At 46.9% G+C, this 25,985-nt stretch overlaps 1 protein-coding gene across 1 annotated transcript; it reads left to right on the top strand.

Annotated features, from left to right (window-relative positions):
* The first annotated feature begins 1,495 nt into the window (after positions 1-1,495).
* Positions 1,496-19,266, top strand: GIMAP8 (GTPase, IMAP family member 8). Its single transcript, XM_032305807.1, is given in 11 exon segments — positions 1,496-1,514; positions 2,938-3,122; positions 3,124-3,305; positions 3,307-3,567; positions 3,893-4,090; positions 9,958-10,389; positions 10,496-10,717; positions 12,301-12,845; positions 12,848-13,067; positions 17,700-17,712; positions 19,231-19,266. Coding segments are annotated over 11 exon segments (2,313 nt in total).
* Positions 19,267-25,985: the final 6,719 nt, after the last annotated feature.

Genomic DNA, 25,985 nt, shown 5'->3' with positions numbered 1-25,985 from the left:
AGGGGGGTGGGGGGTGGGATTGGAGAGGCAGCTAGAGCCCAGATTGCGTAGGGTCTTGTCGACCACTGCAAAGGCTTTGCCCGTTACTTCAAGTCCTTGGGAAGGCATTGGGGGATTTTGGAGTGACGGAGGACATTACCTGCCTCTTGTTTTGGTAGGAGCACACCGGCTGCTGAAGGACAGTAGGCTCCGGAAGGATGGAAGCAGGGGACCAGTGACAGTGGCACTGCAGAAGTCCAGTGAGGAGCTCGTGATCAGTTCAATCTGGAAAAATGATGACAGGCTTGACATGGAGGTGACACTTCAGCTAAGTGGTGAAGAATGAGGAGTTTTCCAGACAGAGAGGAGACCGGTGCGGAGAAGGACGTGCTGGACCTTCTGGATACCTGGAGCCCAGCGGCTAGACTTGAGGTGGGGTCTCTGATCGGGAAAGGCATCCCCAAATGCAGCCTCACATTCTTTTTAAGCCCGCGTGAAACATTTACAAAAATTTTATTGTGTTAAAAAAAAAAAAAAAAAGTAGATCTCGGGCACCTGGGGGCTCAGCCTTTAAGTGTCTGCCTTCAGCTCAGGTCATGATCCCAGGGTTCTGGGATCGAGCCCCGCATCGGGCTTCTTCCTGCTTAGCGGGAAGCCTGCTTCTCCCTCTCCCCACCCCCGCCGCTTGTGTTCCTTCTCTCTGTGTCTCTCTCTGTCAAATAAATAAGTAAAATCTTTAAAAAAAAAAAAAAAAGTAGATCTTGACCAGTGACAAACATTTTATACAGATGTTGTTCTCTGGCCAGAGAGTCATAATATTAGAAATAAATAAAAATATAGCAAGTCTCCCAATACATTTTTAAATTTGGTAATCACTTCTCCAAATTTATGAATCAAAAAGAACTAATGGTTGAAATTAGAATATGTTTAAAACTGACCAACAAAAAGAGAACCCTATGAACATGTCAGTTCTTCTAAAACTAAGCTACACATTCAATGCTATGGCATTCTAGATTTCAAAAGGGATTTCTTAAAGACAAGGAAAAATGATTTTCAAAGTCCTACAGGAGATTAAAAAGCCAAGAAGAGTGTGACAGTTTTGAACAATAGCAAGGGGGACCTACCTCCTTGATCACGTAATGAAGGTTTAAGTATCTTAAGTAGGATAATATTAAGTCATTTTGGTTTTAGTAAGTAACATTTTCTTGTTCAGGAATAGATTGAGTGAGCATTTAGTGGACAGAACAGACAACTGAGGAATAGACTTGTGGAAATTCGGGAACATGGTATCTGACAGAGTCATTTGGAAAAAGACGGGACTGTTCAAGAAATGGTGCTGGGAAACTTGGCTCCTCAAGTGGGTCCTGATTCAGCTGGGAATGCTAATCTTGAACTAATGGTGTCTTACACCAGTGCTTCTGAAACTTGAGTGTTCGTGAGAAGCATCTGGAGCTTGTTCGGTTACAGATTCTTATTCAGGAGGTCTGGGTTCAGACTGAGATTCTGCACTGCTGACATGGCCTCCGTTACTGGCAGTACCGCCAGCCTGTGAACCATGCTTTGAGTAGCAGCCCCTAGATCTTTAGCATATCAGCTGTTTGCTTAACAAAAAGGTGATCTCAGGGTGCCTGGGTGGCTCAGTCGGTTAGGTGTCTGTCTCCCGCTCGGGTCATGACCTCGGAGTCCTGGGATCGAGTCCTGCGTCAGGCTCCTTGCTTGGCGGGGAGCCTGCTTCTCCCTCACTTGTGCTCTCTGGCTCTCTCTTGCTCTCTCCGTCAAATAGATAAATTTTTAAAAACTAATTAATAAATAAATAAATCTTAAAAAAAAAGGTGATGTCAAGGATATTTTGGTAGCTCAGTGATGTCATCAGGAATTCTTTTATCTCTCTGCTTTTCGTTCCTTCAGTGTGATGGCGCACGCTGGCCTTTTGTTCTCTGGTTGGTTACCTCATTGCCTCGTGATATCTGCTGTGATTTCAGATATCACATTTATTGTTTTTAAAGATTTTATTTATTTATTTGAGATAAAGCAAGAGCAAGAGAGCACTAATGGGGGCAGAGAGAGAGAGAGGGAAAAGCAGGCTCTCCACTGAGCAGGGAGCCTGATGCAGGGCTCTATCCTAGGATCCTGGGATCGTAACCTGAGCTGAAGGCAGATGCTTAACCGACTGAGCCACTCAGGGATCCCCGGATATCACATTTACATTCCAAATAAGAAGAAAGCCCAAGGAAATGTTCCCTCATTGTCCTTGGGTAGAACTAGGTCACATGGTTACTCCAGCTGAAAGGAAGCTGGGAAAGAGTGCGTATTAGTTTCTGTTGCTGCTATAACAGATTGCCACACGATCAGGCAATCCAGGTTCTTATTTTATAATTCTGGAGGTCAGAAGCCCTAAAATCAAGGTGCTGGGCAGGATCCTTCCAGAGGCTGTGTGGGAGAATCATTTCCTTGCCTTTTCCAGTTTCTAGAAGCTGCCCCCATCCCCCTTGACTTGTGGCTCTTTATTCTACGTTCAAAGTCAACAATGTAGCATTTTCAAATCGCTCTCACTCTCTGACCTCTGCTTCTGTCCTCCCATCTCCTTTTTCTTACTCTGACTTTCCTGCCTTCCTCTCTGAAGGACCTCTTACAGTGTGAGTCTACTGGGTCCAAGAGATAATCCAAGATTATCTCTCCATCTCAACATCCTTAATCACATTGGCAAGGTCCTTTTCCCATGTAACATAACGTAGCCACAGATTCCGGGGATTAGCACATGGACATCTCAGGGAGGGGACCTTATTCTCTCATAGTGTCTGCTTCTACCCCAGTGTGTATAGTGGGGGACGTACAGAGAGAGAAGGGACTGTCGGTTTAGCCAGCCGTGTGTGACATCTACGTACGGATTTACTTTGGAGACAAGAGCAACAGAGAGGATCCTGGGAAACAGGATTGCTTATCCGAATCTAGTTTGAGTTGACGTCAGTAGCCCCAGTCCTTGGGGTAGAACTAGAAAGAATGCACTTTCTTGCTACCCCTCTGTTGACTTCTCCTGTGTTCCACATGGGTGTGTTGTTTTTGTCCAGCAGAGCCAACGGGGGCCGTATCAGGACCCGGAGCCGGAGCTGAGGCTTCTCCTCTCGGGGAAGAGTGGTGCAGGAGAAAAGCGCCCCAGGAAACATGATTCTGGGCAAAATTGTGTTTGTGTCCAGATGGTGACAAAAACGTGCCAGAGAGCGAGGGGTCCACAGGAGAGGGAAGTTTGTGGTCATCGACACCCCCCACATTTTCTCCTCCATCTCTTGTGCCAAAGACAAGCAACGCAACACTGAAAGCTGCTTGGAGCCTCCACGTCCTGCTGCTGGTAATTGCCATCGGCTGTTATAAGGCGGAGGACAAGGAGGCAGTCACGGGTATCCACGAGCTGTTTGGAGCCAACACCAAGAAGTACATCATTACCGTTTTCACTCAGGAGGATGATTTGGAGTTTGACGCCCTACAAGCTTACGTCAGTGGGGAGGGGTACCTCCCGGAGCTGGCTGAAAACTGCGGAGGCCAAAACTGTGCTCTGACCAACGGGGCAAGCGAGGAGGAGTGGCCCATCAGGTGAGGGGGCTCCTGTACCGGGCCCAGGGTTTGTTGCATGAAAATGGAGGACCATAAATCGTGACCTTCAGAAACGAAAGCCATGAATTCGTGGTAAGATATTCTTAAGGTCTACAAGGATCTTTGTTGCTAGAGCTCTTGGGTGGATGACGGGCAGGGATACGGGAGGTGTGGCACCGTGTGATGGACCATAGGCTTTGTTTAAAGAGATATTTATCTGTGGTCTGCCAACATGAGGCACCAGGTGGTACAGGGCTTTGCATATTACCCTTCTTGGCAAATTAACGGATACATTCAAGTTCTCACCTGACTTTATCCCTCACAGCACTGGACACACAAACGGACCGTCTCTTCCCTTGGCTTCAATACAACTACACTCTTTGTTTTCTAACTCCTTCCCTTGTGGGCTACGCCAGAGATTCCTGAGCTCTCCTCGCGTAGCCTCTGAAAGTTGGCACCTTCAGGGCATGGTTCTAGGCTTTCCTCAACTCTGCCTTCCAGCTCTGAGCTCCGCCGACCGCTAACGGCTTCCAGATTCATCGCTGTCGTCCAGGTCTCTCCTTTCAATCCTGCTCCCGTATCCGACTGCTCCTCGACAGCTCCAGTTGGCTCTCATAGAGGACCTCGGACTTCACACGTCCAGACCTTTGGTTTTCCCTCTGAAATCTCTAAGACTTCCGTTTTCCTCTCAGCTGGGTAAATGGTGGTGCTGCTCACCAGGTCTTAGAACGTAAACCCAGAGGTCGGCTTTGCTGCCGCTACCAGCTGGCAGCTCATATCTGAGAATTCATCAAGTCCTCTGTGGTCAGAAGTCCCGCCTCTCCATTCGCACTGCCCCGTCCGACCCAAGCCAGCCTGGGTTCTCGCCTGTCCTGTCTTACAAACAACCTTCCCCTCTTTCATTCTCGTGCCTTACCCTCAATCCATTTCATACACAAGAGCCATAGTCATATTTTATTTAATTTCTTTTTTAAAAGATTTTATTTATTTGTTTATTTGACAGAGAGAGAGAGAGAGAGAGATCACAAGCAGGCAGAGAGGCAGGTGGGGGTAGGAAGCAGCTCCCCACTGAGTGGAGAGCCTGACACAGGGCTCCATCCCAGGATCCTGAGATCATGACCTGAGCTGAAGGCAGAGGCTTAACCCACTGAACCACCCAGGGGCCCTTATTTAATTTCTTTTTTTTTTTTTTCAAGATTTTACTTATTTATTTGACACAGAGAAAGAGAGAGTACAAGCAGGGGGAGCGGCAGAGGGAGAGGGAGAAGTGGGCTCCCTGCTCAGCAGGTGAGCGTGAAGCCCCGACAGGACGGAGGTGAGAAGGACAGCAACAATTATTGAGCACCTACTGAGTCCCAGACACATGAACAGACAACTTCCTCACGAGCGCTCTGTGTACCCTGTTCTACAGATGAGGACCCTGAGGCTCCAGAGAACTCGTCGCTCTCTTATCTCCTAGGTCTGCCCTCCTTCTTTTTCCTTTATAACCATCCTTCTGTCTCTTGAAGGCTGTCTGGAGCAGGAATGTCTGCAGAGAGGATCAGAGCATGGGATGAGCTCTGTGCACTGTACCCTGAACACGACACCCTCTTGTTTAAAATGTGGTGGTGACTGTCCACTGATCTTCAGACTGAGTTCAGAATCCCCGACCTGAGCCAGTCCCTAACCCTCTAACTTGCTCTTCAGGTGTTGGTCTCACTGGCCTTCCCTGTGGTCCTTGACTTGCATTCATGTCCATTCTGGAGCGTCCTACCTGTGATTTGGTCCACCTGGACACTTTCCCTTTCCCATCCGACCCCGTGCCAGGTCTGCTTTTGTGTACCCATCTCCCTCAGCATGAACTCACTTCCTCAGCGCGTCTTCACCACCCGCCCCTCCTTCCATCATGGCGCTCCTCCCGTGGCCACCAGCAGGCAAGTTAAGTGATTGCTGTGAATATACTTGTGGTGGTTGCCTCCCCATAGACTCCCTGAGGGACGGAACTCATTTCCATTCTATTGACCCAGGATCTTATTTTTGTCTTCCATAAAACAGAGATAATAATATGTATCTCAGAGATTATCAGCTGCCCCTATTATTATTATTGTTGGGTTGGCGGCTCCGCGAACGCAGGAGGAACAAATAAATGGTCGCCGGGCCGCCATCTTCCAGGCCGCCCTCTTCCTTTACCCATGACTCTCCCGCCGGAAGGACGTATGCCAAGGACATGTCACCATAAGTAAACCAATACCCACGTAGGAAACAGGAACATTAGGACTCTCCCTACCCTCCAACCACCAAATACCTTACCATATACAGTTGTGAACCCACACCCCGAATACCTTATCTTTATATGGCTGTGAACCTATGCTCTGTCTTAACCCAAATAAAAGACCCACTTGACCCCCTCCCGGGTGCGACTTCCCTAACTCTCCTCTCCCGAGTCTCGGAACTTCCCCCAAGAGCGCCTTTAATAAACCTTGCCTTGCACCTATCTTGCCTGGTGTCATATGTATCTCGCCTATAAAACCTTACAGTTATTAGCATTATTATGGATGTGTATAAGGTTCACATAAGTTATGGAGACATTAAGGACATTAACAACCTGGAGACTCAGCAAGATTCCCACTTTTAGGACTATTACCCAGAAATAAAACATTCACATACGTAAAGATGTACGTGTAAGGGTACTTCTCATGGCATCTCTTGAGATAGTAAAACCAGAAATAACCTGACAGTCTACCAGTAAAGGAACTGTTACGTTAGGATGGAATGTTCCATGTCCATGCCTTGGAGCAAATAGCACATCCTAAAAAAACAGAGCTGATCTATGGGGACTGACTTGTACAGCTGTACAGGACATATTCTGAAGCAGATTGCAGAGCAAGATGCCTACCAAGTCTCCCTGTGTGTTCATATATGCTTGTGTGTATGCGTATAAACTTAGAAAAACACAGAAGGATGTATGTTAATTAGCAGCTGCTCCTTTTACAGTGGGTGAGAAATTTAAAAATTATTACTTTTTAGATCATACACATTTGCACTGCAACAACCTTTGGCACTTAAAACACGTGAAAGCATTTGAGTTGTGCCGGGTAAGACGCAAGAAGTCTGAGGGTCAGAGCTGAGAGGGGAGGATCCGGGGAGACGGATGGCAGAGGGACCCACAGCTTGGGGTAAGGCCGGGTAAGAAAGCAGAGGGAAAATTTCCTTGGCTGGCATGGAGATTTAACAAAAATAGGGTTAAAATAAAGTATTGGACGCTTCTAGGAATAGCAGACTCATCAGGATTGTATGTAATTTTTACCCTCTCTTTTGATTCCATGACAATTTAAATTTTGGGGAGCTTGTCTGCTTTACCAGGCAGGGGAAGGGAATACCAATTGTGTGTTTGGTTCCATTTGCCCACCTGGTTGGGGAAAGTTCCAAATGTCCCTGGTTCTTACGTCAGAAACAGCTTCATTTCTATCCTGGGGGCGCAGTGTGGGGAGAAGACACCAGAGATGTGTAGGAGTTTCACGCCCAATCTCCTCCTTTCCCTCGGTCTCTCAGATGGACATTCCAGACATCACTGGGCTAGCTTCTTAAGCCTCTGGATTTTCTCCAGAACAGCAGAAACTCTGGAAGACTTGGAAAGCAACTGCCATTATTGTTGGGAGACTGGCGAGAAGGAAAGTTAGAGCTTCGGGCTCCATACCTTGGTTAGATGGCATTTGTGCGGCTCCTCTGAGCAAGAACAAGATCCATCTTCATACTTCTGGGAAGCCTGTTGTAGTGTCGGCAGTGGGGTCTAAAGCTCGACTGACATTGTGGACGGGTCTGCAAAAGCCAACAAGGAACATGACCATGGCCTTGATCTGACCACACCGTCCTCATTAAATTACTCTGAATTATATACTTGTGTCTCCATTTCTTTACTTTGCAAAAAGATGAAATTTTAGGTCCCTGTGCATCATTTCCACCTTTATTTTCTAGGATTATATGAATGAAGCCACGACCAGAAGGGGGACAAGCCACACATTAAGAATGATCCTTAAAAATGGCAAGCTTACATCTGTATCCTTTTGAATGCATCATGAGCCAAAATGAGGTGGAAAAATTAGATAAGTAGGATCAGAGATGTACTCTGGAGGCCTAGCTTAGGTTGGTGTCCGCAGCTTGTTCCCTAGGGAACTCCTAACACTTGGGAGTAGGTTCTGGACATGGTGTGGGTGTCCTGGGCCTTCCCTGGATGTTATGAAGGTGGGCTTGCCTTCCATGGCTTCTTTCCTGACTCAGCCTTGTCTTTCTGGCCCTGGATCCAGGACTATACAATGTTGACTCCCCCTGGGAAAGCAGAAATCACCTTCATGGTGATTCCACTCATTTGTGGAGTTCACTGGGGGAGGTCAGAATCCTTGTAATGATCGCCACTAACGATACATCCTGCACCCCTCACGAGTCAGTCCCTGTAAGAGCCTCCTTGTTCTGTTTCGTAGGTGCAATTTTGTCCAAGGTAAGGGGCGTACATGACTAAGTCAACTGTCCCTTTATTGATGGACTTTTAGGTTACTTCTGGGCCAGCTCTGTGCAAGAACTGAGTATTCAGCAGTGAATTAGACAGCTGAGATCTCTGTCCTCATAGAATTCCCCTAAGAATAATAATAATAACTATTATAATTTCAATTTTAATGATAATCACAATTGACATTATGTACTGGAAAATATATAAATAATTCAATCTTCCCAGCATATAATTCTCATGATAACTGTACACATCTATTCCTCTAACAGCCCTATGAAGAGGGTGGTATTATCATTATTCTCACTTACAGAGGAGTAAACTTAGCCAGAGACATGTGGACTCAGGCAAAAGTAGGGATTTAAAATTCTTTTGATGCCCTTCAGTCAAGACCTCCTGGAACTTGCTTGTTATGTCCCCAAATGATTCCTCGTGGCCCTGAGGAAATAGCACGCCATGGAGAACTGGGGATACCTCAGAATGAGGGCATTGGAAGGCACTTTATCTTGGTAGGATGCAGACTTGTGTGAGCTGATTTTGGGGAAAGCAGGAGCTTTCCCAAGACAACAAGGATGAGCTGTCACCTGTGTTTTGATGGTTTTCTTTAAAAGTGTGTCATTCCACCTCCCAGACCTGCGGCTCAGAGGCCCAGGAGTGATCCACACTGATAGTGCCCGGGGTGCCTCAGTCCCTGAATATTCCCGGAAGTGGCTGACCCTGACCTTTGCTCAGCCTGAAGGTCTGGCGCTGACCTTGGATAGAAGAGTAGTGGTGGGTGCAGGGCACGTGTGTGGAGAGAGTTTTGTGGCCCAGGTTTCTACAGTAACTTATCTACATACAATTAACATAGAGTAAAATGCACAAATCTTAAGTGTATAGCTCTGTAACCCCCAGGTAGATAAAGATCTGGAGCATTTCCAGGGCGCCTGGGTGGCTCAGTCGGTTAAGTGTCTGCCTTCAGCTCAGGTCATGATTCCAGGGTCCTGGGATGGAGCCCCACATCCGGCTCCCTGCTCACCGGGGAGCCTGCTTCTCCCTCTGCCTCTGCCTGCTGCTCTGCCCACTTGTGCTCTCTCTTCCTCTCTAATAAATAAATAAAACCTTTAAAAAATAGCAAATTAAAAAAAAAAAAAGATCTGGAGCATTTCCATCACTTCCCAAGTTTCTGCTGCATCTCCCCAAGAGGGAACTGAATCCAGACTTCTGGCGGCATAGACTAATTTCGTCTGTTCTTGAACTTCATGGAGTGAGACCCCATAGTGTGTGTTTTGTGTCTGGCTTCTTTCATTTAGCATGTTTTGAAGATCCACGCATGTTACATATCAATAGTTCATCCATTCATTCTTTCGTTTTTGTTTTTGATTGCTGAGCAGTATAACATTTTATAAATATACTATCAAGGGGCATTTTATTTTATTTTATTCATTTATTTTTTCCATGGGGCATTTTATTTATTTATTTGTTTGTTTGTTTATTTATTTATTTTAAAAGATTTTATTTATTTGACAGAGAGAGACACAGCGAGAGAGGGAACAGAAGCAGTGGGAGTGGGAGAGGGAGAAGCAGGCTTCCCGCCGAGCAGGAAATCTGATGTGGGGCTCGATACCAGGATCCTGGGATCATGACCTGAGCCGAAGGCAGATGCTTAGCAACTGAGCCACCCAGGCGCATCCCACATGGGGCATTTTATACTCAGTCTCCCTTGTTCTGCTTAATCCATGGACTTCGCAGCCCAGGCACTTACCTTTGGTAGCAAAATGAAAGGAAATCTAAGGACCAAGACCTCATGAGGCCAAGTTTAACATTTTCACTTTCCTGGGAAATCGTGACCATTTTTACATTATCTCTTCATTTATTCATGGGCCCCTTTGCGGCTTTGACTCAGAGAGGTAGCTCCTGACCGGGAGTAGTGTCCTGCTGCTCAGAACACTACCGGCCTTCTCTGTAAAAACCGACAAGGATGAGAAAGCAGAACATCTGCCCGCATCTCTGAACTCAGCTACAAGGGGAGATGTTGAATCTGCTCTTTTTCCCCCTGGGCAAGAGGAGAAGCCACTTCTGGCCCCAGGATGTGAGCTGAACCCTGGGCCACCGGAGCTGAAGGTCCTGCTTGTAGGCAAGCGTGGAGCTGGGAAGAGTGCAGCTGGGAACAGCCTTCTGCGGAATCGAGTCTTTAAGACCAAATTCAGCGAAGGGTCAGCCCCCCAGAGGTTTGTGTCTGCGAGCAGAATCTGGAGAGAGAGGAAAGCTGTGATCACGATGCTCCAGAAATCTCGTCTTCAAGGGACCTTAAAACGGAGCTCCAGAGACCTGCCCTTGGGTGCCCCCTCGCCCTCCTGCTGGTAATGCCGCTGGGCTCCTTCACCGAGAAAGATGAGGCGGTCCTGGACGCCACCCGGCCAGATTCGGAGACAAATTTGTGAAGTACCTGATCATTCTCTCCACCAGGAAAGAAGACCTCGGGGATCAGAATCTACGGATGTTCCTGAAACACAGAAATAAAGCTCTCTACAACCTCACTGACGTGTGCAGTGACCGGTACTTCGTCTTCAACTGCTGAGTGACGAGGGAAGAGGAGCAGAGCCAGGCAGGCGAGCTCCTGCAAACAGTTGTGGGCATTGCAACAGAATGGGGGCAGGCCCTGCAGCTTCACAGGGGAAGGTACACAGCGTCTAAAATCATTTTCTAGATGCGAGTTTTTTCCAATCTCTTCTTCTCCCCACAGTGTATCTGTTGCCTGCGGCTCAAGACTCAGTGCTCATGATGAGATAGATGGTTCTGGAAAGTTGGTTTACTCTTCTCTTCCTCTTAAGCCGACTCTGACACTCCCTCCTTCTCCCTCTCTTGACTTCTTGGTTCCTTACTCTTCACTCGTTGGAGAGGGGAGGCCATTCTGAAGAGAGGAGGATGGGGACTGGCAGCCCGAGTCCTCACACGGCATTAGGTGGGTTTCTCAGCCCAGCCACACCGCCCACGGCTCTAGCAGACGTCCCCGTGCACTCGGTGCTACATGCTCATTGCCCTGAGCTGACATTCTTCCAAGTCAACATGACTCACCCGTTGCCTTCACTTCAAACGCCCTCCCCTGAGAAGAACACAGATTCAGAAGATTGTGTCTGCTCAGGAGCCCTTGTACAGTCCTCACGGAGGGCCGGGTGCTCGGGAGCCGGCTCAAGAAGTGGAGACATGCAGGGAGGTCCGGAGAGTCTGTGTGGAGAAAGCCCAGTTTGTAATGGACTTTGGAGAGTGGGCAGGGTTCGGGCAGCTGGCAGAAAGCTGGAAGACACCTCAGAGAAAACTCCAGCAGGGAAATGGGACTGAGCCTACCCCTCAAGGGGCCGGCCGAGGGAGTGGCCATGATGGACACGGAGGGTTCACACCTCTACAGGACATGGGACGGCCATCATAGACCCGATCGTGGAGGTCTTTGAGAACCACCCGCTCTGAGGGTGTGGAAGCAGGGACTGAAATCCATGACAAATGTGAGACTGTTGGAAGATGGATCTAGAATCCTGTAAGCATAACTATGAAACTGTGGGTTCAGGATACGCAATGCAATAATTTGCCCTAGAAGAGCACAGGGTAGGCTTTCCTTCCTCTTTGTTGTAAGGTGGATATGGGTACATCGGCAAAGAACGTATGATGGAGAGAACAGTGAAAAGGCCAGTGCAGAAGAGAAAGACCACAGTACAGGTGGAGAGTCATAAGGAGCCCCCACGAGCTCCCACTGCCAGGTCTCTAGCATCTGTCATTCAATTTTTAGGGACATCTGTTCTCCATCATCACCACACAAAACAGCGTGAGTGTGTGTTTGTTATTATAACCACGAAGTGCCTTTTGACGCATCAGTGAAAAACACAATTCAGCTTAATGTGGTTTTAATGAGAAGTGAATTTTTGGTGATCCAAATGAAGGAACGAGGAATCTGTCAATGGTATATGTAGTTGCTTTTTCACGAACAGTCAATTCCGTGGAGTAATTTCTCAAACGCATCAAGGAGATTTTGCGGCAGTTAGCATTAGTTGGCAATAGGAAGACATCGTAGCAGCAGGAACAGAAGACCAAGGGATGAGATCTGGAGTCTGGATGCAGCTGAGTAGACGGTGGGAAGTAAAGGCAGGGTCCCTCACAAGGTGCCAGGGAGTCAGAGAAGTTACCAGAAGGAGGGGGTGAATTCAGAGGTAGGAACAGTGCCATGTTGTGGGTGCGCACGGGGCAGAGATGGTGGTCCAAGTCATGCTTCTCATTCCCAGAGCGCGTGTCCGGAACCATGCTTGGGCAGAGAGCTGCTGCGTCAGAGGGTGGCCCGAGTGCTCTCGGAGCATCCTCTGCCATGGCATCTGGCAGCGCTTTGAAAACTGCCCCCAGATCAGCCCGTGGTCATCCATCTTTCCTGCTTTCTTTTCAACAGAGACCCTGAGCACTGCGCTGGTGGGGAAGCGCGCCACCGGGAGCACCATCCTTGGGGACCCCGACTTCCGCTCACGTTTCCAAGCACAGGCGGTGACCTCGACGTGCCAGAGCAGCAAGAGGATGTGGGGCAGGCTGCAGGTGGTGGTTGTGGACACGCCTTCACTCTACCTGACGACCAGTGCGGAGGGAGGTCTGTCCCAGCTGGAGGAGGAGGTCAGAGGCTGTTTGTCCTGTTGTGAAGAAGGGAACAAGGTTCTGGTCCTGGTGTTCCAGCTGGGATGGTTCACTCAGGAGGACAAAAGGGCAGTGAAGGACTTGGAGAGCATTTTCGGAGAGGAAGGACACAACGTGCTGTTCACTTGGAAGGAAGATCTTGAGTCAGGGGACCTGAAGAGTATGTGCAGAGCACAGATAACAAAACTCTTAAGAACATCATTAAAAGGTGTGTGGGGGCGGGCCGAGTCTGTGCTTCTAATAACAGAGAAATGGGCCAAACCAGGGAAAACCAGGCAACAGATCTTCTGGAAATGGCTGATAAGCTGATAAAGAGCCACGGAGGGCAGGGGGTCCCCACGAATGGGAGAAAGTCAGCAAAATCATTAAAAATGCCCAGGAAGGGGACACCTGGGTGACTTAGTGGGTTAAAGCCTCTGCCTTCAGCTCAGGTCATGATCTCAGGGTCCTGGGATCAAGCCCCGCATCGGGTTCTCTGCTTGGCGGGGAGCCTGCTTCTCCCCCCCCGCCCCGCCCCGCCTGCCTCTCTGCCTACTTGTGATTTCCGTTTGTCAAATAAATAAATAAAATCTTTTTAAAAAAATGCCCAGGAAAAGCACAAACCCACAAATTTACTGAAGAATTTGAAGGAGATTTTATTGTAGGCAGCAGACGTGTGTGGGAGTCTCTCTAAGGTAGAGCCACCCTCACTTGGGGACGGAACGCGGTAGGGCTGGTGGGGTGGGGGAAGGCTCCAGGACCCTGGCAGGCATGTGCAGCTCAGCCCAGGTTGCTTCAGCTCTTTGTGGGTAAACAAATCATCAGGTTCCTCTCTAAAGGAGAAAGAAGAAATTAGGTGGGGGAATTCTAGAAAGAGGCTTCAGAGATTCGGTGATTTTGAGGGTCAGAATTAAGTCACATGAATCACCTCACCTGAGTACGTAAAGTGGCTTCAGGCCAAGGCCAGGGCCAAGGCCAGCCTGGGGTCAAATACAGAAACCTGCCCAAGGACGGGGTGATGCAGATCCAGACAACTCCTGGCATGGCAGAATGGAGAAGCTGGACTCATGCAAACCTCCGCGAGCCCCTGCTACACCCCCTACCCCCAAGATGACTCAGGGCCAGCAGGTTCCTTTCCTCACCAGGGGGCTGTTCCTTAGTGCTCCCTTCTTTCCAGGCCTGAATGGAAAGTGAGACCCTGTCAACTCTTCTTTCTTGTCCCTTAGGAAATAAACATGAGTCTAGGAGGTTTCAAAAGACTTTATTGCTAATCCTCGCCGTGAAATAGAGCAGGACAAAACTCAGACACATGGTGAAATTGCCAAGATTAGCCAATATTGCAGATTTCCAGAATTCTTTTTTTTTTTTAAGATTATGTTTATTTATTTGACAGACAGAGATCACAAGCAGGCAGAGAGGCAGGCAGAGAGAGAGGGGGAAGCAGGCTCCCTGCTGAGTGGAGAGCCCGATGTGGGGCTCGATCCCAGGACTCTGGGATCATGACCTGAGCTGAAGGCAGAGGCTTTAACCCACTGAGCCACCTAGGCGCCTCAATTTCCAGAATTCTATGTAGGAGTCTAGATTGCCTCTAGAAAAGTTTATTGAAAATTCCTTTGTCCTGGGTGATGGACACTGGAGAGAGTATGTGTTGTAGTGAGCACTGGGTGTTGTATGAGACTCAGGAATCACTGACCCGTACCCCTAAGACAAATAATACATTCTATGTTGATTAATTGAATTTAACTAACTAACTAAACTTTTTAGAAAAGAAAACTCCTTTGCACTTTTCTCTTTTTTTAATCCCCAAGGGTTAGAAATTAGGGTAAAGTTCAGAGAGCTCAAAGAATAATGTCTTGAACACATTAAGGGCTTATTGAGTCTCACGTCAGGAAGTCCACGGGGAGGGAGTGTGAGGCCGCTGTGGCCTCCACACTTCCAGCTGCTTCTTGGGTCTGGGACGGGGGTATCCTGCTGAGGCTGAGTGGACGATGTTGAGGGCTGCTTCGTGTGGGCAGTAAGCAAGGGGAGAACTGTGGGGTCTGCCCCCAGGTAAGCGGTCGGATGTTATCACCGTGAACTGTTCTGTGTATGCTTTGAGGACAGGATCTGTCATCTGCTATTGCTTTTTGAAGGTATCAGCTGCCTTCAAGTTTAACCTCTTCATCAGAGCCCGGACTGTCGCCATTAATACTGTTGTACTCTCCCTAACCCTGTATGAGACAAGTTCTGGAAAATGTGTGTATAAATACATTCGGTTGAATGAAATAATAAAGGTGAATTATTCAATAATTTCACATCCACGTCCTCCTGGTTGCTATTTTTCTGACTTGGGGAAGAACCCGCCGCCATGGAGAGGCAATGCAGATGTTGATAGACACCCTGACTTTGGGGAGGTTTTTGTGTCTTTGGTGCATGAGGACCTTCGGAATGGGTGATAGCTCAGGAACCCCACAGTCCAGGCATTTCAGTGTAGCAAGGACAAATATGTTAGAACCAGGAGCATGGGAGCAATAAAGTCTAGAAGGCATTTTGTGCCTCTTCCCAGAACTTCCCTTTTGTTGGAAGGCAGGCACAGAGCCCAGGGCACTACCCATGGCATTGGGAGCTGCATTAGGTGACGGATGTGTGGGCTAAGCCGTGGGACATCTTCTCCCAGCTGGGACCTAACATCCATCTCCCCTTTCCTTTAGGACCACATTAGAGGGGTGGGACATTATGTTGGTTCCCCTGGGGGGCACCTGCTGGGAGTTAGGAGTACAAGAGGTTTCTCTGGGGGCAGGGGACAAGGTAGTAGCTGTTAAAGGCTGAAGAGGAAGCAGAACGGGGCTGAGAGCTTTCCTACTGTGATGCAGATCTGACACTTGCCCAAGGAAAGCGGGCAGGCACTGCTTGATGGGGAGAGCAGCACCCTGGACCAGCCGGGGCCACCTGAATAGGGAGTTCTAGGGCAAAGACTGGTGCATAGCGACGGCGTTCTGCAAGGACAGACACTGGCGGCTCCTGGTGCTCAGCCCTGGGCGGGGGGCTGCCTGGGAAGGGCATGGCTTTGGCCCAGAAGCTAAAGTAGGTCCTGAAAGGGTTGCAGCTGGAGGCCGCCGGCTAACTGTCCTCCTTGGAGCAGAGAGAAGTTTTCTTCTTTTCTTTTCTCAGTGCTGCATGTTAGATCCCCGGAAGTTACTCATCTTATAGCCGGGAGTTCGCACCCTTGGACTAAAACCTCCCACCCCCCCACCTCCCCAACTAGCTCCCAACAACCACCATCCTACTCTGTTTCTTCAAGTTGGAATTTTTTTTTTAGATTCCACGTGTAAGTGAGATCATAGAGTGTTCGTCTGTCTGACTGATTTCACTGAGCGTAATGCCCTCAAGATCCATCCATCCTGTGACAAAGGACAGGATTTCCTTTTCTTTTTTTTAAATGGCTGAAGAATATCCCATTGTCTCTATACACTAGGCTTTCTTCATCCATTCATCTGTGGACAGACACTGAGGTTGCTTCCACATCTTGGCTTTGTGAATAACGCGCAATGAACATGGCGGGGACGGGGCGTGCAGAATTCCTTCAAGATCCTGATTGGCTTTTCTTTGGCTATACACCCAGAAGTGGGACTGACGGATCACGTGGTAGTTCTCCTTTTAATTTCTTTTTTTTAATCAAAGATTTTATTCTGAAGTCATCTCTACACCCAACATGGAGCTCAAACTCATATCCCAGATACTAAGAGTCGCGAGCCCCACTGATGGAGCCAGCCAGGCAGCCCTATTTTTAATTTCTTGAGGAACCCCTACACTGTTTGCTGCAGTGGCTCCACAAATTTACATCCCCGCCACAGTGTGTAGAGTTCCCTTTTCTTCACTTCCTCGTGGACACCAGTTATAGCTTGTCCCTTTGATAACAGCCATTCTCACACATGTGAGGTGGTATCTCATTGTGGTTTTGATTTGCATTTCCCTGGTGATCAGGGACGTTGAGCATCTTTTCATGTATCTGCTGGCCATTTGTATGTCTTCTTTGGAAAAATATTGTTTCAGGACCTTTGTCCATGTTTTAATCAGATTGCTTTTTGTTGGTGTGTGGGTTGAATTGTATGAGTTCCTCATAAACTTTGGATAGTAACTTCTCAGATATATCGTAAGCAAATATTTTCTCCCATTCTGTATGTCACTTTCTCATTTTGTTAATTGCTTCTTTGGCTGTGCCAAAGCTTTCTACTTTAATATTATCCCACTTGTCTGTTTACTTTAGTTGTTTGTGCAAAAAAATTATTGCCCAGACCAGGATCAGGGAGTATTTCCCTGAGCACTCGTCCAGTGGTTTTACCATTCTGGGTCACGAATTTAAATCTTTAATTCACTTTGAGTTAATTTTTGAATAATATGAGAGTCTAATTTCATTCTTTTGCATGCAGATATGTGGTATCCCAACACCATTTACTGAAGAGATGATCATTTCCCCTATTTATTCTTGGCTTCCTTGTCAAAGATTACTTGACTAAATTTGCTTTTTTTTTTAAATTTTAAAATATTTTATTTATTTGTCAGAAAGAGAGAGAGAGAGAGAGCATAAGCAGGGGGTGTGGCAGACAGAGGGAGAAGCAGACTCCCTGCTGAGCCAGGAGGCTGATGCAGGACTCGATCCCAGGACTCTGGGATCATGACCTGAGCCAAAGGAAGACACTTAACCAACTGACCCATCCAGGCATCCCTTGACTAAATTTTCTTGAAGGGAGAACCTTCGAGAGTGGTGCACCTTCGTAGCTGTCACAGCTGGCTGGCACGCTCCCTGCAGAGCCTTTTGTTCATATGTTTTCAGAGATCAGCTCCTGCAGGTTTCCACTGGGCCTCTCTTCCTGTGAGGCAACTAAAAGAGGAAGATTTCTAGGATGACCTGTGGCCCTTGTCACTGCATTCAACCTTGGGCTGCGTGCAACTCATGGTCTTCCTCCTCCACTGTCCCTTCTCATTTCCCTTGCCTTGGCTTTCATTTCTGTTTCTGTCTGTGTGACCCACACTCTCGTTCCTACAGATCTGAGATCCTGGTAAGACGCTAAGAGTCTCTCAAACATATGTGCCTTAGCAAGACCACTAAAGGCTGGCCATGAGTTGCTCATCCTGCCCATTCAGTGAGGTATGTAGTGGGCTGGCTCCCAGATGGGAATGACCTTGCCCCACAGGGTAGGTCTGGCAATCTCTAGAGACATTTTTGGTTGTCACAACAGGGGGTTGCTACTGGCATGTAGTAAGCGGGGACCAGAGAAGCTGCTAAATGTCCTACACTACACAGAACAGTCTGCCTAATCAAAGAAGATCGGGCCCCATCCGCCAGTAGGACGCAGATGAGAGACCCTGATGGAGTGATCAAGGTGGCATATTGAAGGATGTCCAGATGTTCCAGCTGTCTCTGGAGTAGACAGTGGGAGAAGTAACTTCTAAGGAGGTGGTTTTCCCCTATTCACAGTGTTTCCATTGCCCGAATGCCCTGCATATGTACCTATTTGTCACATGGGGTCATCCGATGTCCCTAGCCTCCCCCCAAGCCTCTCCTTCCTCATGGGGACCCCATTCACGTCCTCTTCTCGCTCTTCCTGCCCTGGGAAAGACCTTGTGCAGACTGTGGCATGTGTGGTGAGTTTAACTTCCAGAGTGGAAAAAAAAAAAAAGTGTGCTGATGACGAAGATAGAAAATCTGGGAAAAAACTCATCTTCCTATCGTATCATTACAACGGTTAGTGCCATGGACCCATGGGCCCAGCTTTCCCTGTTGCTATGACGCTTCTCCCCAGCACACAGAGACATCAGCACAGCTCACCCTCCAGTTTTCCAGAAGGGACAATGAGATGCTAACGAGGAGCCTTCGTGGTTATAATTCTTGCGTTTATTTCTGAGAACAGACACAAGATGTGCTTACCAGATCGGTGTGAGATCTACCTGTGAACAACGTGATACTTCAGCTACAAACATTTCCTGTTTTCCTCTTCTTATCTAACCCCGTCTTCGTAAATGCTAGTGGGTGCTGTGGTGGTGGGCCTGTGTTTCCTGATCCCCAGATTAATAGGGGTTGATCCAGGATCAGGTGTTATGTCCCAAATATAGTCTTTGGAAATATATTTGTAATTTGTCTGTGCTAAGGCTACGGTAAGTTTAAAGTGAGGTCATTTACATAATGAATGTTTTCCTAGAGTTCACTCTTCCTGCTTAAGCGGTCCTCCAGAGCCCCTGCAAGTTCTTGCTTGTTTTCCTCAGGTGTATTTCTGAGGTTCCCCAAAGGATGAATTATATAAGCTCCTGAAAATGTCTGTGACCCGCCATGTGGTACTTGCCATGCTTTTCTTCTTTTCCTGATGTGAATCCTCTGCTGAGTAACTGCCTGGAAGGCCCTGTTATCATCAGGCATGATTTTCAGACTTACTGGTCACCAAGTCTTCAGGTTCTCAATATTGCCATGTCTCCTGGGGACTGGAGCATCCGCCAAACACCTCCGGTGTTTCTTGTGGGCAATGAGGTTCTTGTGGGCACCACTGCTGACTCCGCTGGCGACTCACCCCCTTTCTCCCCAGGTTACCTACATTGGAAACAGTGACACACTCCACTGAGGCCCACGCCAAGAACTGGACTTAGACAAAAATCCTCAACAAAATACTAGCAAATTGAATACAACAACTTATAAAAAGAAGTGTAGACCATGAGAAGTAAGGACCATCTAGAAATATGTATACCTGGGATTTAACCCTGGGAATACAAGATTGGTTCAATGCGTAAATATCCATCAGTGTGTTTTATCACATTAATAGAATGAAGGACATGATTATCTCAATAGGTACAGATAAAACATTTGACAAGAGCCAAACCCATGTATGATGAAACACTCAATAAACTAGGAAGAAATACAATCATGGTGTGCTTCACAACTGTCCAAATTCCTTGGTAGTTAAAGCAAAGATGTTCATTCTATGGCCTCCATGTAACTCTCCGCTCACAATTCTTACTCTTATGGTCACACCCCAGGGTCCTGTCCTCCTGCCGCAGCCCTCCCCTCCTCCCCAGACACACACGCATGCTGTGGATGGCCGCTCCAACTCATCACTTAGATTTAAGATCCATCTTATATCTCATATGCGAGGAGCCCAAGACGGGGCTCGAACCCACTATCCTGAGACCAAGACCTGAGCTGAGATGAAGAGTTGGACACTTAACCAACTGATTCATCCAGGTGTCCTACATCTCATATTTTTTCTTTTCTTTTTTTTTTCCCAAAGATTTTATTTATTTATTTGACAGACAGAGATCACAAGTAGGCAGAGAGGCAGGCAGAGAGAGAGGAGGAAGCAGACTCCCCGCTGAGCAGAGAGCCCCATGTGGGGCTAGATCTCAGGACCCTGAGATCATGACCTGAGCAGAAGGCAGAGGCTTAACCCACTGAGCCACCCAGGCGTCCCCCACACCTCATATTCTTGAGTAAAGTTTTCTGACCGAGCCAAGGCTGACTTAAGCGCCTCTCCTGTTTCATTCCGTGACATTCTTTGCATACCCAGACCCACGGCTTCCTATTTCTTGCCTCTATATCTAAGTACATTATAAAATCCTCGGTGACAGGAACTCCTTATTGTTAAGTCACATTCCAGCACTTGATATGTCCAAGGCCTACAGTTTTTAATTTGTCGCTCAGACGTCAGTCAGCTTTGCCCCACTCCTTGGTGAAGGGTTACATCTGGTCCAGCCCGTCATTGCATAATGCGTGAGGGCTCCAGTGCCCCCTGCTATTTCTGAGTACCCCTCACTTCTCCCTCAGCCTTTTCTGTTACCTCATTTCTATGAAATTATGCACTGTTTCTGTTTCAGGCTATGCCCCCTGAAAGCCGAAAACGCAGTGTTAGTGTTTCTTTTTAAAAAACTGTCTTCGAACACAATTATTCATACTCAGATTTTTCCTTCTGTTTTTAACTTGAGGAACTGTACTGGGACTGTGCCGAGTACAAGAGTGAGCTCCCGGCCTTCCACTCTCATTCTGATCGCTCCCTTCGCTTTGCTCTCCTCCCTTTTAAAAAAAAATTTTTAAGATGCTTTTACTAATGTATATGAGATCCTGTCCCTTCCTGGACAGCAATGGCATTTCTCTTCCAGTCTGCCAAGCTTTGATGAACAAAAGCCCCTCACTAGTACCCTCCCCCAACCCAGCAACCCTGTCCTGCATTATACTGAACGGTAGGAAAAGTCAATCTATTTATTTATTTTTAAAATATTTTATTTATTATTTATTTAACAGAGAGAGATCACAAGTAGGCAGAGAGGCAGGCAGAGAGAGTGGGGGAAGCAGGCTCCCTGCTGAGCAGAGAGCCCGATGCAGGGCTCGATCCCAGGACCCTGGGACCATGACCTGAGCCGAAGGCAGAGGCTTTATCCCACTGAGCCACCCAGGCGCCCTGGAAAAGTCAATTTAATAAACTTAATTTAAAATTAAAAAATTTCCCACATATTCAGAATATTGGATAAAGTTTAGGCAAACATCGAGGGTGGACCCAAAAGTGTGCAGGGAGCGCCATCCAGTTCAGCAGAAGACAGGTTTGCACTGATTCTTGGCCTCCCGCTCGTTTTCTATGAACAGTGAAAAGACTCGGCTCAGCTCTTGGAGGGGGCGTCGCTCTTGGAACCTTCTCCAGCTGTGCTTGTTTCTGGCTGTTTGTTCGTCTCTGCCAGTTATTTCGGCTCTTGTGATGTGGGCTGAGAGATGTTTTATGCTATGGTCTTGCTTTGCGGCTTTTGGCCTCATTTTTCCTTTGCCTTTTCGGAGCGGTTTTCCGTAAAGGGTCATTACTTGGCTCTCGTGGTTTCACGTTCTGGGCGTCTTCTCGTGCAGGTGGACCGCAAGGACTTGTTTTGTCAGCTGGGGTCCTGAAAGTCAGTCCCACGTTGGCTCTTCACTAGGGACTTTGCTTAGAACTGCTTGAGAAGTTACTGATTTCACCGGAGATACTATGTCCGAAGCTTTCTGCTAAGAACGCAGCCGTATTTCTGCGTTTGATGGCCCGGTGCTCTTGCGCAGGAAGGCACTTGTATAATGCAAAATCTTGCGTCCATTCTTAGTACACAGCCGCTATGCTGTGCTCCTTCCTCATCGAGGCCCCAAGCAAACTTTGTTACATTAGAGGCTACTGGTGAACTGAAGGACTCAGACGGTGGTTCTAGGTCTGGTACACATGGGGGCCTGGTATATGCTATCTAAGCTCTCCGGCCTCAGGGTCCGCTCTTGTCAAAAAATCAGTTTTCTCCTGTGTTGGAGAGAGCTGGAGTCCCTGACATCCCGGGAGTGGACGGAGGCGGCTGTCACCGGTGCCCCAGGGATGTGAGCCGCGGTGTGCCCGGCATCCTGGAAGGCCTGTTCTCACACAGCCTGGAAGGTGTCTGCCCAGACCAGGCAGCCACTCTCAGATTTTTCACCAAGGGGCTAAATGACACAGTTGAGCTGATCATGCCCAGAGGTTGGCTAAGCCGGCACACGGGCAGGGGGGGCCATTCGTCCATTCTTGAGCAAAGTCATCTCCACGCAAGGTGGAAAGGAGTGAGTGTTGGACACATACGCAGTAGGGAAAATATTCTCCCCTCTTCTCTTCAACGTCAAAGGAGGTTGGCTGGGGCACCTGGGTGGCTCAGTGGGTCGGGCCGCTGCCTTCGGCTCGGGTCATGATCTCAGGGTCATGGGATCGAGTCCCACATCGGGCTCTCTGCTCAGCAGGGAGCCTGCTTCCCTTCCCCTCTCTCTCTGCCTACTTGTGATCTCTCTCTCTCTCTTTCTCTGTCAAATAAATAAATAAATAAATCTTTTAAAAAGAAAAAAAAAAAGGAGGTCGGCTTTAGCAATGGGTAGAAAAAAAGAGGAAATTGGTTTTTGCCACTTACTTTTCCATCCTTTGTGACAGAGTCTTGAGTGTCTTCCAAACACAGCAAAGTCCCTTTTCAGCCTTAAACTTTGACACGGGAGGGACATACATCAATAAGGGCTTTGCTCAGGTTCCGGTGATGGTTTAGGGAGTCGTGAAGCTGCTAGCACAGAGAAGAAGACGCTTCTGGTACCTTCTATGACTGATTACTGGCTGGATTTCATTGTGGCCGGAGAATGCACTCCATAGAGTTTCAACTTTCTTGTATTCGTTGAGATTTGTCTTGTAGCCCAGGATGTGGTCCGTCCAGGCCCTTGTTGGGTGTGTACCCGAAAAGGATGTGTCCGCTCTGCTTGTTTCAGTCAATATCAGTGGGATCCTGCTGATTGATGGTTTTATGGGGCCAATTCTCCTTGAACCTTGCTCATTTCTCATCGCTGCTCTGTCAGGGGTTGAGAGAGGGATATGGAGTCTCTGAACAGAATTGTGGATGCATCAATTTTTCTTTCTGTTCTTTCAGTTTTTGCTTCACGTGTTCCACCATTCTGTTTTTGGAAACAACATGTTCAGGATTGCTTTATTTCTTGATGGGCTGGCCTTTTCATCATTGTCTAATGTCCATCCCTGGTTTTGGTAATTTTCTTTGTTCTGAAGGTGACTTTATTTGATACTAATATGGCCACTCTTTCTCTCCTTCGCATGTTTAATATTTGCACAATTTATCTTTTCTCATCCTTTTATTTTCAGCTTGTTTGTACAGTAACAGCCGAAATTAGTTTTCTTGGAAGCAGCATATAGTTGGGTCATATGATTTAATCTACTCTTCAGTGTCTACCTTTTAATTTAGACCCCTACATTTAGTAGAATTAATTATTGAGGTTTTAGGGCATAAGTCTGCCATTTTTATTTTGGTTTTTTTCCTTTGTTCTCTCCCATGTTTTCACATCTTCAATTTCTCCTCTACATTCCTGTGGGTTACTTGAACACTTTTATAATTCTATTCTGATTTTAATATAGTGTTTTTGTATTTATTCATTTATTTTAGTGTTGCTTTAAATTCCGAGTAGTTAGCATACAGTGGACTGTGGGTTTCAGGTGTACAAATTAGTGATTTGACACTTCCATACCATACCGGCTGCTCGTCGCAAGTGTCCTCCTTAACCCCATCACCTGCATCACCCATGTCCCTCCCCCACACCTCCCCTCCAGGAACCATTAGTTTGCTGTCTATAGTTAAGAGTCTGTTTTCTGGGGGTGCCTGGGTGGCTCAGTGGGTTAAGCCTCTGCTTTTGGCTCAGGTCATGATCTCAGGGTCCTGGGATCAAGCTCCACATCAGGCTCTCTGCTCAGTGGGGAACCTGCTTCTCCCTCTCTCTCTGTCTGCCTCTCTGCCTACTTGTGATCTCTCTCTGTGTCAAATAAATAAATAAAATCTTTTTAAAAAAGAGTCTGTTTTCTGGTTTTCCTCTCTCTTTTTTCCCACTATGATCACTTGTTTTGTTTTTTAAATTCCACATATGAGTGAAATCAGATGGTATTTGTCTTTCTCTAACTGACTTATTCTAATTAGCATAATAGTCTCTTGCTCCATCCAGGTCATTGCAAATGGTAAGATTTCATTCTTTTGATGGCTGAGTAATATTCCATTATATATATGAGCCCTATATATATGCTATTGTTGATAATGCTGCTATAAACATCAGGGTGCAGTAGCCCTTTGAATTAGTATTTTTGTGTTCCTTGGGTAAATACCTAGCATTTACCTAGCATGCTGAGTCAGGCTAGTTCTATTTTTAACTTTTTGAGGAACCTCCACACTGTTTTCCAGAGTGGCTGCACCAGCTTGCGTTCCCACCTGATGTGAGAGGGTTCCCCTTTCTCCACATCCTCGCCAACACCTGCTGTTTCCTGTGTTGTTGATTTTAGCCACTCTGACAGGTGTGAGGCGATCGCTCATTGTCGTACTGATTTGTAGTTCCCTGAGAACGACGGAGCATGTTTTCATGGGTCTGTTGGCCATCTCTCTGTCTTCTTTGGAAAAAAGTCTATTCATGTCTTTTGCCTATTTTTTTTAACAGGATTATTCAGTTTGGGGTGTTGAGTTTTATAAGTTCTTTATATTTTGGATGCTACCCTTTTATCAGAGATGTCACTTGCAAATATCTTCTCCCATTCTGTCAGTTACCTTTTACTTTTATTGATTGTTTCCTTTGTTGAGCAGAAGCCTTTTATTTTGATGAAGTCCCCAGTAGTTTATTTTTGCTTTTGTTTCCTTTGCCTCAGGAGACAGATCTAGTCAGGCATTGTTACAGTCAATGTCAAAAAGGTTGCTGCCAGTGTTGTCCTCTAGGATTTTGATGGTTTCCTGTCTCACATTCAGGTCTTTAATCCACTTTGAATTTAGTTTTGTGTATAGGGTAAGACGGTGGTCCACTTTCATTCTGCACGTGGCTGTCCAGCTTCCCCGACACCATTTGTCGAAGACACTGTCTTTTCTCCATTGAATATTCTTCCCTGTTTTGTCAAAGATAAATTGACCATACAGTTGCGGGGTCATTTCTGGGTTTTCTGTTCTGTTCTGTTGATCTATGTGTCTATTTTTGCACTATAATACTTAGAACAACCACTGAAATAGTTTTTCAAAAAGAAACACTATTTTAAAGTGTCCCTTTCTGAAAAGCTAATCAATTGTTTAGAGGTTGTTCTAGGTTATATTCATAAACATATAATATTTTATATATATATATATATATATATATATACTTACTTATATATAAACTTGCCACCGTCCGTTGGTGATATTTTACCAGCCAGAGTGAAGTGTATGAACTTAACCTCCCTTTACAACACTGAACCTCCCCTGTCTACAATATAATTGTCCTAAATTTATTTCTTCTACATAAATTTAGAGCCACATCAGACGATGTTGTGATATATTCTTCCATCATCAAACATAATTAGAACTCATTTTTGGTACTTTTTCTTCCAGGCATTCCAAGGTTCCTTCTTTCATTGTTTCCTTTCTGTTTCAAATCCTCCTCAGTCCTTTAGAGAAGGTCTCCTGGTGACAAATGCCCTTAATTAGTTTTCCTTCACCTGAGAATGCCATGATTCCCCTTTTATTCTTGAAGAACATATTCTCTGGCAACAGAATTCTGGGTTGACAGTCCTTTTCTTTCAACACTTGAAAAATGCTTTGTCCCTTCCTTCTGACATCCATGGTTCCAAATGAGAAGTCTGGAGACGACCCTGTACCTCTCCAGGGTCTGCCACTTCTATAGCCCCTGTCTACAGAATGGTAGGGGCCAGGCACCCAGCCCCCATCCCACTATGTTTTTAGGGTCAGGGCAGGTATCTTTCCAGGGGCTTCCAGTCCATCCTTATGTAGGATCACCTGGTGCCTGAATGTCACCCAGCTTCACTGTGGGCCTCAGCTT

The sequence above is a fragment of the Mustela erminea genome, chromosome 11, assembly GCF_009829155.1.
Source record: "Mustela erminea isolate mMusErm1 chromosome 11, mMusErm1.Pri, whole genome shotgun sequence".
Taxonomy (NCBI): Eukaryota; Metazoa; Chordata; class Mammalia; order Carnivora; family Mustelidae; genus Mustela; species Mustela erminea.
This window is presented reverse-complemented; position numbering and strand designations above follow the sequence as displayed.